Source organism: Leptonychotes weddellii, chromosome 1, assembly GCF_054177405.1.
Source record: "Leptonychotes weddellii isolate Sample4059 chromosome 1, ASM5417740v2, whole genome shotgun sequence".
NCBI classification, from domain to species: domain Eukaryota; kingdom Metazoa; phylum Chordata; class Mammalia; order Carnivora; family Phocidae; genus Leptonychotes; species Leptonychotes weddellii.
Window position 1 is genome coordinate 126,783,756 of NC_138369.1, and position 16,575 is coordinate 126,800,330.

Below are 16,575 nucleotides of genomic sequence, written 5' to 3' on the forward strand. Positions count from 1 at the left end.
GAGTAGTAGGGGGATGCTGAGCTGGCCTCGTCCCTCGAACACAGCCAGATCAACATCCAACTATTCTGAACAAGTAGGAATACGATCTAGGATTAAGAAAACAATCTGTACAGTGGCGCCTGAGTGGCTCAGTTGGTTAAGCGACTGCCTTCGGCTCAGGTCATGATCCCAGGGTCCTGGGATCGAGCCCCGCATCGGGTTCCCTGCTCGGCGGGAAGCCTGCTTCTCCCTCTCCCACTCCCCCTGCTTGTGTTCCCTCTCTCGCTGTCTCTCTCTGTCAAATAAATAAAATCTTTGGGAAAAAAAAAGAAAACAATCTGCACAGTTGGAGGGAGAGGACGTGGCAGATGTGAGGTTTGGAGCCATGAACTGGGGGAGAGGAAAGCCAAGGGGACCCAAAGGGAAGGGAACGCTTTTCATGGGGGCAAAGTCAGGAAGAGGGAGAGAGTGGGAAAGGACGCAGCAGATGGAAAGCACACAATAAGCCGAGGTGACGGGGCGCCTGGGTGGCTCAGTTGGTTAAGCGACTGCCTTCGGCTCAGGTCATGATCCCAGGGTCCTGGGATCGAGTCCCGCATCGGGCTCCCTGCTCGGCAGGGAGTCTGCTTCTCCCTCTGACCCTCCTCCCTCTCATGCTCTCTGTCTCTCATTCTCTCTCTCTCAAATAAATAAATAAAATCTTTAAAAAAAAAAATAAGCCGAGGTGAGGAGATCCCCTGGGACACATGTGGGAGAGATCGTTCCCTTACCATCGTACATTTGGAAGAACATATTTTGCCTCTCCAAGGACAAAAGGCCAGCTGGTAGCCACTGAGCAGAGCTCAACAGCAGGGACAGAGGTGTGCGCAGAGGGCAGATAACCTTGTAGCAGCTTTTCACTGTGAGCCACAATAGACCTAAACCACCAAGTGCAGGTAACCTGGCCGCTGCTTTTCACTGTCTGCCACAGTAGATTCAGCCTCTGTGCAACTGCTTTTCTGGGACAGAACAGAGTAGGGGACTGAGTTGCGGCTTTCCGCTGTACGTCACAATAAACTCTAGCCTGCATGGGTGAACTGTGTGACTACTTTTCTGGGACAGGATGGTGCTGGGCACACCACGAGGTTCTCCTCTGGCATAGGGGAGTGGGTCTGCATCTTGCCAGGCCCTTTAAAACTTGGGAGTTTTGAATCCCAGCCACTGGGCAGAGATAAAATACAGAAGATCTGTGGCACCAGGCGTACCGACAGCCGGGGAACAGACAGGTCAAGAACAGGGAAATGATAAAAGCCCGGGACACAAGAGATTATCTGCTTTTTTTTTTTTTTTTAAAGATTTTATTTATTCATCTGTCAGAAAGAGAGAGAGAGAGAGCACACAAGCAGGGGGAGAAGCAGGCTCCCCGCGGAGCAGGGAGGCCAACAGGGAACTCGATCCCAAGCCGAAGGCAGACGCCCAACCAACTGAGCCACCCAGGCATCCGGAGATTATTTGCTTTTTTGAGAGGGCCTCCTGAATAGCTGTGGCCAGGAGTTCCCCTCTCCAGGGACAAGAGGGTAGGATGATGCCATATTCTTCCTCCTCCACCATCCATCCCTCCGCGCCGCCCCCCCACCCAGCTCAGTCGAACTTCAGAGAGAACCACAGCACCTCCCTGGAGGCTGGAGTCCCCTACACTAAAGATGCCCCTGGCCTGGCAGGGGCATCTTTATAAGGGCAAGTCAGCTTGTAAACCAGAACAGCAGGCCTCTCCCTCAGAAGACCAACACAGGTCTCCGCATGTACCAAGTCTACTGATAAGAGTACTCCAAAATGTCAGCTTCTGGTGGAAATAAGACCAGGCTTACTTCTTTTTTTCTCCTTAATTTTTTAAATGTTTTATTTTTCTATTTCTACTTTTTATCTTTTACTTCATATGTATATATTTTTTCTTTTCTCTTTATCTTTTTTTGGGGGGTATCAGGCTTATAATTTTTTGTTCATTTGTTGGTTTGTCTCCTTCTAGCTTATTTTTTGGAACAGGCTTCTTATTTTTTTTTCCTCTTTTCTTCTTTCCTTACTCTTTTTTCCTTCTTTCTTTCTTATTCTTTGGAATCAGGCTTATAGTTTGTTGTCTGTTTGCATTTCTGTTCCTTTTCTCTTGTCTTGGATCAGGCTTTTTTCTTTCTTTCTTTTCAAATTGACAAACAAATCAAAGCACACCAAGTTAAAGATCCAAACACTCCCTACTACAAGCAAAGAACTCCGCAGAGGACAGACCAGTGGGAAAAATCAGACAAAACACAACAGTAGAGTGCACACAGCATACACCAGAAACACTTCCTGAAGTTTTTGTTGTTGTTATTTTTTTTTTAAGATTTTATTTATTTGAGGGCGCCTGGGTGGCTCAGTCGGTTAAGCAACTGCCTTCGGCTCAGGTCATGATCCTGGAGTCCCGGGATCGAGTCCCACATCGGGCTCCCTGCTCTGCGGGGAGCCTGCTTCTCCCTCTCTCCCTCCCCCTGCTTGTGTTCCCTCTCTCGCTGTGTCTCTCTCTGTCAAATAAATAAATAAAATCTTTAAAAAAAAAAAAAAGATTTTATTTATTTGAGAGAGAGAGCACAAGCAGGGGGAGGGGCAGAGAAAGAGGGAGAAGCAGACTCCCTGCTAAGCAGGGAGCCAGATGCTGGCTCAATCCCAGGACACTGAGATCTGAACCAAAGGCAGCCGCTTAACTGACTGAGCCACCCAGGCGCCCCTTCTTGTTGTTATTGTGGTTTTTTTTTTCCTTCTTTTCTTTTCTGGACAAAATGACAAGATGGAGAAATTTACCCCAAAAGAAAGAAAAAGAGATAGTACTCATAACCACTCAGGGATTTAATCAATATGGACATAACTAAGATGTCTAACATAACTAGAATTTAAAACAATTATAAAGATACTAGCTGGGCTTGAAAAAAGCACAGAAGACACTAGAGAATCCCTTACTATACAGATAAAAGAACTAAAATCCAGTCAGGCCAAGATTAAAAATGCTATAACCAAGATGCAGTCCCAAGTGGAGGCCACAAAAATGAGGATGAACAAAGCTGTGATATATAAGATAAAATTATGGAAAATAATGAAGCTGAAGAGAAGAGGGAAATAAAACTATTAGATCACAAAGGTAGACTTAGGGAATTCATTGATTCCATAAAGCAAAATAATATCCATATTATAGGGGTCCCAGGAGAAGATGAGCAGGAGAAAGGGGCAGAAGGTTTACTTATAGTTGAGAACTTCCCTAATCTGGGGAAGGAAACAGGCATTCAAGTCCAAGAGGCACAGAGACCTCCCCTCAAAATCAACCAAAACAGATTATTAAAGTGAAACTTGCAAATTACAAAGCCATAAAGAGAAAATCCTGAAAGCAGCTCAAGACAAGAGGATGCATAAGGCTGGCAGTAGACCTGTCCACAGAGACCTGGCAGACCAGAAAGGACCGGCATGATGAATGGGAAAAATATGCAGCCAAGAATACTTTATCCAGGAAGTCTTCATTCAGAATAGAAGGAAAGATAAAAGAGTTTCCAAGACAAACAAAAACTAAAGGAATTCGTGCACACTAAACCAGCCCTGCAAGAAATATTAAAGGGGACCCTTTAAGCAGAGAGACCAAAAGTAACAAAGACTAGAAAGGAACAGACACAATCTACAGGAACAGAGACTTTACAGGTAATACAAAAGTACTAAATTCATATCTTTCTTTTTTTTTTTTTTAAGAAAAAGAAAAGTTTTATTCAACCAAAAGTTAGCATTAACTGCTTTCCCCCAATGACAAATTTCTCCAATTATGTATTTATAAAATTTAGCATTGTTAAAATTTATTCAAATCCTTCAATTACTGTTCTCTATTAGAGAATGTTCTGTTTCTTAGAGTTCCAAATGATGAAAGAGGTGGTAATCTGTTGAAAAAAGGTCAGACAAGTGTGATGGATATGGCAAAAGTTCTTGGCCCAATGCAGTCATTCCCTATGGTGGTCTGGGATTTCAGTGGTCAAGCGTTGTCATGGAAAAGTATAGGTCCATCCATATCTGATAACCAATGCAGAGTGCTTTTAGATCCATTTTTGATACATATAAATTCGTATCTTTCAATAATTACTCTGAATGTAAATGGACTAAATGTTCCAATCAAAAGACACAGGGTATCAGAATGGATTTAAAAAACAAGACCCATCGATATGCTGCTTACAAGAGACTCATTTTAGACTCAAAGACACCTCCAGATTGAAAGTGAGCATTTATCATGCTAATGGACATCCAAAAGAAAGCTGGAGTAGCCATCCTTATATTAGACAAACTAAATTTTAAACCAAAGACTGTAATAAGAGATGGACACTATATCATAATAAAGGGGTCTATCCAATAAGATCTCTAACAATTGCAAACATGTATGCCCCTAACTTGGAAGCAACCAAAATATATAAATCAATTAATAACAAAATTAAAGAAATTCATTGATAATAATACAATAATAGTAGGGGACTTTAACACCCCACTCACAACAATGGACAGATCATCTAAGCACAAGATCAACAAGGAAACAAGGGCTTTGAATGATACACTGGACCTGATGGACTTCACAGATATATACAGAGCATTTCATCCTAAAGCAGAATACATAATTTTTTTCAAGTGCACATGGAACATTCTCCAGAACAAATCACATACTGGGTCACAAATAAGGACTCAACTGGTACAAAAAGAGTGAGCTCATACTACATATATTTTCAGACCACAATGTTATGAAACTTGAAGTCAACCACAAGAAAAAATTTGGAAGGACCACAAATACATGGAGGTTAAAGAATATCCTACTAAAGAATGAATGGGTCAACCAGGAAATTAAAGAATTAAAAAATACATGGAAGCAAATGAAAATGAAAACACAACAGTTCAAAACCTTTGGGATGCAGCAAAGGTGGACCTACAAGGGAAGTATATAACAATACAGGCCTTCCTCAAGAAATAAGAAAGGTCTCATACACAAACTAACCTCACACCTAAAAGAGCTGGAAAAAGAACAGCAAATAAATCCAGCTAAATCCAGCAGGAGAAGAGAAATAATAAAGATTAGACCAGAAATCAATAAAACGTGTAACAGATCAACAAAACTAGGAGCTGGCTCTTTACAAGGATTAACAACATTGATAAACCCCTAGCCAGACTTATCAAGAAGAAAAGAGAAAGGACCCTATAAAATCATGAATGAAAGAGGAGAGAGCACAACCACCACCAAAGAAATACAAACAATTATAAGAGAATATTATGAGCAATTATATGCCAACAAATTAGGCAATCTGGAAGAAATGGACAAATTCCTAGAAACATATAAACTACCAAAACTGAAACAGGAAGAAAAAGAAAACAAGAACAGAACCATAACCAGCAAGGAAATTGGATCAGTAATCAAAAATCTCCCAAAAAACAAGAGTCCAGGGTCGGATGGCTTCCCAGGGGAATTCTACCAAATATTTAAAGAAGAATTAATACCTAGGGGCGCCTGGGTGGCTCAGTTGGTTAAGCGACTGCCTTCAGCTCAGGTCATGATCCTGGAGTCCCGGGATCGAGTCCCACATCAGGCTCCCTGCTCAGCAGGGAGTCTGCTTTTCCCTCTGACCCTCCTCCCTCTCATGCTCTCTGTCTCTCATTCTCTCTCTCTCAAATAAATAAAATCTTAAAAAAAAAAAAAGAAGAAGAATTAATACCTATTCTTCTGAAACGGTTCCAAAAATAGAAATGGAAGGAAAACCCAAACTCATTCTATGAAGCCAGCATTACCTTGATCCCAAAACCAGACAAAGACCCCACCAAAAAGGAGAATTATGGACTGATATCCCTAATGAACACGGAGGCAAAAATTCTCACCAAGATCCTAGCCAATAGGATTCAACAGTACATTAAAAGGATTATTCACCACAGTCAAGTGGGATTTATTCCTGGGCAAGGATGGTTCAACATCTGCAAATCAATCAACGGGATATATGACATTAATAAAAGATCAGAACCATATGATCCTCTCAATAGCTGAAGAAAAAGCATCTGACAAAGTACAGCATCCTTTCTTGATAAAACCCTCTACAATGTAGGGATAGATAGAACATACCTCAACATCATATAAGCCATATATGAAAGACCCACAGTTAATATAGTCTTCAACAGGGAAAAACAGAGCTTTTCCCCTAAGGTCAGGAACACGACAGGGATGTCCACTCTCACCACTGTTATTCAACAGAGTCCTGGAAGTCCTAGCTTCAGCAATCAGACAACAAAAAGAAATAAAAGGCATCCAAATCAGCAAAGAAGAAGTCAAACTTTCACTCTTCACAAATGACTTGATACTCTATGTAGAAAACTCGAAAGACTCCAGCAAAACATTGCTAGAACTGATACATAAAATCAGCAAAGTGGCAGGATAGAAAATCAATGCACAGAAGTCTGGTGCATTTCTATACAGTAACAATGAAGCAGCAGAAAGAGAAATCAAGGAATTAATCCCATTCACAATTGCACCAAAAACCGTAAGATACCTAGGAATAAATCTAACCAAAGAGTTAAAAGACCTGTTCTCTGAAAACTACAGAACACTTATAAAAGAAATTGAGGAAGATGCAAAGAAATGGAAAAACATTCCAATATTAACAAATATTGTTAAAATGTCTATAGTACCCAAAGCAATCTACACATTAACTGCAATTTCTATCAAAATACACCAGCATTTTTCATAGAGCTGGAACAAACAATCCTACAATTTGTATGGAACCAGAAAAGACCCCGAATAGCCAAAGGAATGTTGAAAAAGAAAACCAAAGCTGGAGGCATCACAATTCCAGACTTCAAGCTCTATTACAAAGATGTAATCATCAAGACAGAATAGGACTGGCACAAAAACAGACACATAAATCAATGGAACAGAATAATAGAGAACCCAGAAATGGACCCTCAACTCTACAGTCAACTAATCTTCGCCAAGCAGGAAAGAATATCCAATGGAAAAAAGACAGTCTCTTTGACAAATGGTGTTGGGAAAATTGGGCAGCCACATGCAGAAAAATGAAACTGGATCACTTTCTTACACCATACACAAAAATAAATTCAAAATGGATGAAAGACCTAAATGTGAGAGGAATCCATCAAAATCCTAGAGGAGAACACAGGCAGCAACCTCTTTCACCTCGGCCACAGCAACTTCTCGCTAGACACGTCTCCAGAGGCAAGCAAAAATGAACTATTGGGACTTCATCAAGATCAAAGGCTTTTGCACAGCAAAAGAAACAGTCAACAAAACCAAAAGGCAACCTACGGAAAGGGAGAAGATATTCGCAAATGTCTTATCAGATAAAGGGCTAGTATCCAAAATCTATAAAGAACTCACCAAACTCAACACCCAAATCCAATCAAGAAATGGGCAGAAGACATGAACAGACATTTCTCCAAAGACACAAATGGCTAACAGACACTGAAAAAATGCTCGACATCACTGGGCATCAGGGAAATACATACAAATCAAAACCACAATGAGATACCACCTTCACACCAGTCAGAATGGCTAAAATTAACAACTCTGGAAACAAGAGATGTTAGCGAGGATGCCAAGAAAGGGGAACCCTCTTACACTACTGGTGGAAATGCAAACTGGTGCAGCCACTCTGGAAAACAGTATGGAGGTTCATCAAAAAATTAAAAATACAGCTATCCTACAACCTAGCAATTGCACTCCTAGGTATTTATCCAAAGGATAAAAAAACAGTGGATCAAGGGGCACATGTACCCCAATGTTCATAGCAGCAATGTCCACAATAACCAAAATATGGAAAGAGCCCAGATGTCCATCAACAGATGAACAGATCAAGAAAATGTGGTGTACACACACACACACACACACACACACACACACACACACACACACACACACACACACACACACACACACACACACACACCCCAGAATATTATTCAGCCATCAGAAAGAATGAAATCTTGCCATTTGCAATGACATGGATGGAACTAGAGGGTACTACGCTAAGTGAAATAAGTCAGCACTGAGTGTTATGTGCAACTGATGAATCACTAAATTCTACTCCTGAAACTAATAATACACTATATGTTAACTAAATTGGATTTAAATAAAAAAATAAAAGTACATGGAACTCAGATATGGTTAGTAGAACCGCTGGATCAAGCACACACTGAGGTACAAAGATTTGAGTTTAGTGTTTCAGACTGAACATTTCTGGTTAAGATACTACTACCCTAACTGCTCGAAATTTAATTTAAAAACACTTATTTTTGGTCAAAGAATTCCAACAAAAACTTGTATTAAATACATATATGCAAGAAACAATAAACTAATTTGATTTAAAAATGAAGGAATCAGTCAATGGGAAAATGACTGGGTAGGGAACTGTGTCCAATTAACCAAATGGATACAATTCTAAGACATATTTTAACATCTCTGAAATTGAGATATATCTTATATGGCAACGATCACAGCAGGTAACAGCAGTGTGTGGTTATGTGGAAACATTCCACTGATACTTTGTGGTAAGATCAAGCATCAAGGCATCTCAGAGTAAACAAAACATGCTATTATACAAACTTAATTATAAAACCAGTTGTTTTTTTTTTTAAGACCCGCAAACAGAACACTAAATCTACTGAAAATTTTTTTTTAAGACCCGCAAACAGAACACTAAATCTACTGAAAATCTGTTCAGCTAGAGAGGAGTTTTAGAGAACATCAAAATTGATCAGTCTTATTTTGCCTTACTCTTAAATTTTTCTCTGCAGGTCTTTTGGGAATTAAATTTGACAAGTATTTATTTTGGGCTATCAGAAGATGGCCAAACACTAATCTAGTCATTCATCTCCCTCCCTATCAAAACATTAACCAAATACAAAATAAATAAATAAACCTACAGAAGTAAACAAAGTAAAAAGAGGAAAAGGATTTCAAATATATTAAAAGGCAAACTGATACATATTGATGGATATAGCAATAGCCCAGCGTAAACACAAGCAGACATACAAGAGAGGGACATTTCTTAACAGCCAGAATAGTGGAGCTAAGCAAAAAAAACAAAAAAGAAAACCAGGGGTCACTGTCTAGAGATATGAACTACCTACCTGAGAGGAAGAAGAGCTGCTAATGTGAGGGTCAGCACTCCAGAACATAACTCTGCCCAGGCAAGCACTGTAGGAGGAGATGAGGAGAGCAACCTAAAAGGCTAACTCTGCAACTCTGGACTGAGGCATGCCTGCTGAAGAGACCTCACCCTCAGCAGACAGGGAGCTCCCTTTGGTCAGCCTTCCCTCTCAGGGGAGACACATCTCAAGAAAACAGACTTAACACACTATAGGCAAGGATAAAAACCTGACTGCAGCTACCTAGAATTATCAAACCAAACCTTCATCTTAAATATGGAAGTACCATCCAGATGTATAATGAAAACCAAAAGCATGAAGGAAAAAGACCAAGTATAGGGAGGGAAAAAGAAAACTGACCCAGAGAAAATAATTAATTCAGAAGCCAGGAGAGAACTTTAAAAACAAACTTATTATTGCATCTGTAAAAGAACTCAATGCTGTGAAATGGTAACCAGAAAACATAGCAAGCACTAAATTAAAATGATCAATGACAACAAATAGAAAGCTATAAACAAATAAACGTGTGTGTGTAAACACAGAAAGTAGAAAATGGGGACAAAAGAACACGAAGACACACGGCTGGCTATACTTTTCACCTACGGTCAACAACTGTTGCTGCTGAAGATCATCTTACTGACTCGAGCCCACTACCCCATGTTGGTGATAGCCAGTTTCTGTTATAAACATAAAACAGGCGCCTCAGCAGGTCATCCTCTATTAAAGGTGTTTAAGTGAGTTAATTTAACTAAAACAGACACTTTTTTAGAGAATTATATATCTTTTTCCAGTAATGTATCTTTAGAAATTACACCGTTCCTTTAACGGTACGAGATAAGACTTGTCATCAAAACAACTAGCAGAAACAATATCCTTCTGCAAGGTAATTTTTACTATTATTTTCCTTAAAGTTACTTGTGCTTTAAAATATTGAACTTACCCAACCAATGGCTTCAAACATTTTCAAATCAAGTGGATCACCAGAAAGCATTCCTTCAATCTTCGTGAGTGAATGACAAGTAGCCATACAAGCAACAAACTGAGACTTTACCAATATCTCATTGCAAACATTTTCTTCTGGCAAAAGGAAACTAAATAGAAAATGCACTGAATTAGATTCATAAATCCCAAGACAATAAATACTCTATACATACTCAGGTTTTATAAAATTAAAAAATGGAAATAAAATGTTTGCATTTCTGCATGTATTAATTTTCTCTATGGTTTTTGGCATTCAAAACATTTTCTTCCATGTAAATTATACGTAACTAAAATACCATATTACCTAAGATTCTGAATAACTACTCTAGACAAACCAACACAGAACATACTAGATACCAAATAATAATTAAAACTCCTCCTATAGGTATATGACAGATAAGAATACATAAAAATCTCTTTTGTAAAAACACAAAATGAATGTGTAACACATAATCTTTTCAATGGGAAACCAAGCTCATAATCAAGAAAAGGAAATGTTCAAGTGCCAGAAATGGAAGGAAAGGAAAACCAAAGGAGTCTGAACCTGAGTGATGCTGACTGCCTGAAGGAGAAGGAAGAAGGGAAAGGAGCCGGTCAGTCCCCTAAGGCCCTGGGGCTTTAATACCCACACAGAAACAGAAGACAAAGTCCTGGCCAGGTACAAAGTGGGGAATTCACACTGAGAGGATCTCTTTCACCAAAAATAGCCAGTGCTCTTGAAGAGCATCCTTGGAAAAAAGGATATACTAAATAAAAAAATGGAGTATCTTGCAAAAAGAATGTATGAAAAATAATTTACCTACAGACCCAAAGGCATAACTAAGAATAAGCTTATCTTTTTCCCCCCACCCAAAGTTCAAGAAAATAGTTAATATCTGTACAATACTTACTAAGCGCTAGGCACTGTTCTACTAACTTTAAACATATCTGATTCATGTCCTCCTCACACCATAGGAAGATGTTTTACTGTCCCCATCTTATAGATGAGGAAACGGAAACAGAAGGTGAAGTAAGTTTCCAAGGTTACACAGCGCCATTAAGTGGCAGAGCAAGGATTCAAACACAGAAGGTCTGGCTTTAGGGCCTCGACTCTGAACCACTACACCACTCAGGATAGGATCTGGGTTTGAATACATGCTACTGCAGGTCCAGAAATTCTCAGGTTATGAAAGTAACATTAAAGCTCATCTGGCACCACTGATACCACTCTTGGCCAAGCACAGTCAAAACTCTCCATAAAGGAGCTCCCACAACACAACCACAAAGAAATCTCACAGAAAAATCCTGCTAAGTCTAAGTCCATAATTTAAAAATGCACTGGGAAACATTCCCATGGCTCAACAGACACAACAAAGACAGAATTAGAATCCCATAAATTTGAGATAATAGAATGGCAATCTGAAAGAATGCAATTAAAAAGGCACCTTTAAAGACTTAGAAAAAGAACAAGACACCATGGGGGGAAAGGAGGAGAGGAAGACTTTTAGGAACCAAATGCAGTTTCCTGTTTGACCTATGGTTAGGATTCCCAGATGGAAAAAACAAAGAATGGAGGAAAGGTCATTAAAAAAAAAAAAAAAGGGGGGGAAAAAGCTGCAATTCTTCCGGAATTTATGAAAAGCATGAATCTTTGGAGTCAAAAAGCAAATGAGTCCTACACAAATAAAAAGAGACTGCAAAAATCAAGGATAAGGAAGTACTCTTAAAACAACAATAAGAAAAGGAGTAAGGAGAAATGGAATCACACCATCAAAGCGCTGAGAGACAGCTGACACCCTGGAAAGCTATGCAGCTATGCCATCCTTCAAAAGTGAAAATGGAAATAAAACTAACAAATGTAGCTACAGAAGAGGGCAGTGCAGTCCAGGCGAGTGGGACAGAAGCAGCAGTGGTTGGCAAAGATAGTCCTGAACCTAGGGAATCTCAGCATGCAGACAGTATAAAACCTAAGTCTTAATCATAAAATGCTGTGCAACAAATACATATAAATAAGGGAGGGGAATAATCAAAAAAGTACTCTACAGTCCATGGGTTTCCTGGGGGGTTTAGAAACCCAGTAAAGACACCCATGAACTTTACACTCTAATTACGACCGTTAATAATTTAAATTGGACAAACAGTAAAAGATTAAAATGTATGAATTCTGAGAAAATGTACGAAAATATGAGAAATTTGAGAAAATGTGTGTGTGAACTGGGGCGAGGAATTACAGAAATAAGTTCCAATATATCTGAAATTACAAATGTGATTACAATGGCACAGAAAGATTAAAAAGTAAAGCAATGGAAAAGAAAACACACTCGGCAAACATTAGACCAAAGAAAGCTGGTATGTGTAACCGTAGAAATATCAGATGAAATGGAATTGAAGGCAGAATGCATTAGGGAGAAATAAGGTCACAATGTCACAATACTATTTATCAAGAAGATGTAACAACTCTGAAATTACATGAACCAAACAATATTCTCTCCAACTATAAACCTAAAACCCACAGACTTCTAAGGGGGGCAAAAAAATGACATAAACACAACTACTAAGCCATCAGAAGACAACAAAAACAAAAGTAAAAAGACCAGACTGTTGGAATATTTTTGCAGTGCATAGTACTGAAAAAGATTACCACCCAAAAATACAAAGGACTTCTAATAAATTAGTAAGATGAAGACTAGGAACACAAAAGAAAAACGGTGTCAAGGTATAAACTGACAATACACAGAAGAATGCTAAATGACCATCCTTCCAAAAAGGTGAAAATAAGATCAGCTTATTAAGTACTGAGGAAACTGCAAAGAGCCACAATGAAACACCATTTTGTATCTATCCATGTGGCAATAATGAGAAGTCTGACAATATCAAGTTTGGCAAGGCCTGGAGCAACAGGATATCATTCCTACTGAAGGAGAGAGTGTGAGCAGCATCACTTAGTAACTAGGCAGTCCCTACTAAACCTGTAGCCATGCAGATGCTATATAACCCAGCACTGACATCTTTAAGAAGCTAGTTCACTGAAACTCAACCACATGCTCACCAGGAGTTGTGTAGAAGAACTGCAATTGCAGCCCTAGTTGTGAAAGAGGAAAGGGAGAAAACAATGAAATTGCCCCTTCGTAGAAGAGGTACTATGGTTTAATCCTATCATGGAATATTAAACAATAGTTATGATTAATAAATTAGATTTATACATACCAACCTGGATGAATCTTGAAAACAATGTTAAAGAGGCAAAGAAAGCAGCAAAAACATGTACAGTATATCAGTTATGAATGTTTATTTACAGATAGGTTTTGTTTAGAGACAGATGTATATGTAGAGAAAATATAAAAACATGCAAAGATAATAGAACACAACTTCAGAATGACCGTAGGGATAGATTAAGACTTTAGCAGTATCTGCGATATTTTAAATCTTTTAAAAGAGATCTGAAGCCAATATGCAAAATGTCAACTGTTTAATCTTGGTGTTGGTTACATAGCTGTCCTATTACTCTATGTTTGAATGTTTCATATATTAAGATACTTATTAATAAGTAACTAATAAATGATCAAATCTAGCTAATATTTACCGTGTATTTTCCACTCGTTGAATCCCCCAAAGATCTAAACCATCTTCAGTAAGAGTTCCAGTCTTTAAAAAAAAAAAAGCACACATGTACAAAGTATGAATAATGCCTCCAAAAACAGAAATCACAAAAAGTTACACTACATATACATAATAAAATAAAATACAGCTGTCAACAAAGGAAACTAGTAAGATCTCTATATATTGATAAAGAAGAACCTCCAGGAAATAACTAAAGTTAGGGAAGGATGCAGAATATTCCTTACAGTACGGTTCCTCTGGACAGGTAGGGGGAGCATATGTGTAGAATCGTATGTTTATGTGCTTGTATGAAAAAAAGCAGAACAATGCACCAATCAACCTATCAATCAATAAAGGCCTACATAGGAAGGAAACATTAGGACAGAGGGAGCCAAAAAGGGAAGAGGAACAAGTTAAATGACACCAAGAGGAAGCAATTGGCTAAATCCAGGATGTTTTGAAGAAACCAACTTGGTTTCTTCAATAAGATGATTCAGGACAAGGGACAAGAAAAGCTAATGTTACAGATTAATTATAATCAATGCAATCATTATTTGGATTCTGACAGAAAAAACAAATTGTAAAATTAGAGACACTTTTTGTGAAAGACAAGGAAATCTGAATGAGAACTGGATATTAGATAACACCAAGAATTACTACTTTTGTTAATTGGGGTAAGATAATGGTACTGCAATAATTTTTTTTTTTTTTTTTTACATCTTCTAGAGATAAAACTGAGATAATACTGGGTGAAAGAATGTCTGATGCTTCCACCTTCAAAATGAGGGGACAGATGAAGTAAGACTGACAACATACTGATTAACTGTTAAAGCTGGGCAATGGGTAAATGAAGGTATTTTATACTTGTATCTTCTCCACTTTCGCGACTGTTTAAAAATTTTAATAGTAATGTTCCCCAAAAAGGCGTAAGTGAAATTTTCCAAACAAACAAATATGAAATGTAGTCATGGGATAGGATTTTTTTTTAAGTAACCTGTATGCCCAAAGTGGGGCTCAAACTCAAACCTGGAGGTCAAGAGTCGCATGCTCCACCGACGGAGTCAACCAGGTGCCCCAGGATATGACTTTTTAAAAAAAACCAAATGTCTCACATTTTTTCCTTCAATAATGAACATGCACAAAAATCATATACTTATCATATCAGTTACCAAGAAGAGCTTGATGGGAGGTTTCTTGGTCAATGTTTAATTCTCAAAATAAAAGTTTTAAGAAAACTAATTTCAGCAGAGGAAAGAAAAACCCTTTGTAAGAGGCAAGTAATATTTCACACAGGTACATAATTTGTCACTTTCACATAAAACCGTAAAATCAGTGACCTTCATAATTTTGAAACATATTCAATAAAATCACAGAGCAAACTTTAACTAAACATATATACATTATAGCAATACAATCCAGTAAATATATCTGTATGGAGCTTACTCTGTTAAAAACAAAAGATCATATGGTTTTCAAGACTACTATGAGGCATAATTCTGGATGTGAATGATTAGAAAATTGCAGATGTGGGCAAATAAGCAATATCCAAAGTATTAAAAATTGAAAAAGAAAAAGCAGTGAAAAGAAATATACAAAAATGATGCATGTGCCAAGAAAGTTGAAAAAGAGGAATATCAGAAGAACACTAAACAATGAGTGTAAATTGGTTGATAGAGAATACATACAGAAAACCTTAATCTAAGTATTTAAAAGTTCTGACAGTAACGTCTGAGAATGATTACAACACTGAACCAACCTTGTCAAAGCAAACAAGATTCAGCTGTCCACAGATATTTATCCTTTGGGGACTGATACAGAAAATACCAATCTTTTTCAGTCTTCGTTGGGCATACACAATACCGGCTGTCATCGCAGCAGGCAGTGCAGGTGGCACCGTAATGGTAATGATATCCAGAGACTCGATAATTATTACCCCAATATCTACCTACAATTAACACAAAAATAAATGTCAGGACCACCCCCATATCAAATATTTACTAATCTAATGTGGGTATTTCTTTAGTGAAGAATCCATAAACCATTTTCAATTGTATATATAAAGGTGTATATAGTTATATTCATCAACCATTTACAATTCTTTTCCCTTTAGAGGCTGCAAAATAGGTGGCTCAGTGAATTGTCAGTGGACTGTGGAATGAAAGCTATTTTTAAAGGAAATTTTCATTTTAAGAGCTCTACATGCATCACACGCTACACACTTCAAAGTTCAATACACATTTATCAGATATTGACTCTTACTATCAGCACCGTACTATGCCCATCTCTAAAGGGGATGGAAAAAAAAATTTGACGAGGTCTCTTAGAAGTACCTTCAATTAAGTAATCACAAGTAACTTTAATGCTGTATATCCCAGAAGTTAAAAAAATGAGAGAGAGAAAATAAAGCTTTTGGTGAGTATGTGGTCACCCCTCCCTTTTTTAAGTCATAAGAGAACAAGAAAAAGACCACCTAAACCAGAGCGGTCCGAAGAACTTTCTGCTATGATGAAAATGTTCTATATCTGTACTTGATTCTAAAATAACATCTACTAGTTTCATATGGTTAATTTAAATTAAATCAAAAGTTTAGTTCTTCATTTTCTTTTTTTTTTTTTCTTCATTTTCATTAGCCACATTTCAAACCCTCAGCAGCCACATGCCATCATTAAAAATCAAACCCTGTTAAATGTTTACCATTTACATACCTTATTTAAAATGCTATTGATAATAGTGTAGATAAACCCAATACCAGCCACTGCCACAAGACACAGTAGAAACAAGTAGGCATCTCTGTAGAGTTTAAAATCAGTTGGTTTGGGATATAATATAGAACGAACAAGCTGTCCTTTGGAAGTACTAAATCCTTAAAAA

General features: G+C 38.0%; 1 protein-coding gene across 8 annotated transcripts in view; it reads right to left on the minus strand.

Annotated features, from left to right (window-relative positions):
- ATP13A3 (ATPase 13A3) overlaps nt 1-16,575 on the minus strand; it is a 96,244-nt gene that overhangs the window by 38,222 nt on the left and 41,447 nt on the right. For all 8 annotated transcript variants that reach the window (XM_081831815.1, XM_031018322.2, XM_006747462.3 and 5 more), the window contains 4 exons: nt 16,410-16,567; nt 15,461-15,649; nt 13,688-13,749; nt 10,085-10,235 (listed from right to left, as the gene is read on the minus strand). In XM_081831815.1, coding sequence (XP_081687941.1) covers nt 10,085-10,235; nt 13,688-13,749; nt 15,461-15,649; nt 16,410-16,567 — 560 coding nt within the window. The remainder of the gene's footprint in view (nt 1-10,084; nt 10,236-13,687; nt 13,750-15,460; nt 15,650-16,409; nt 16,568-16,575) is intronic.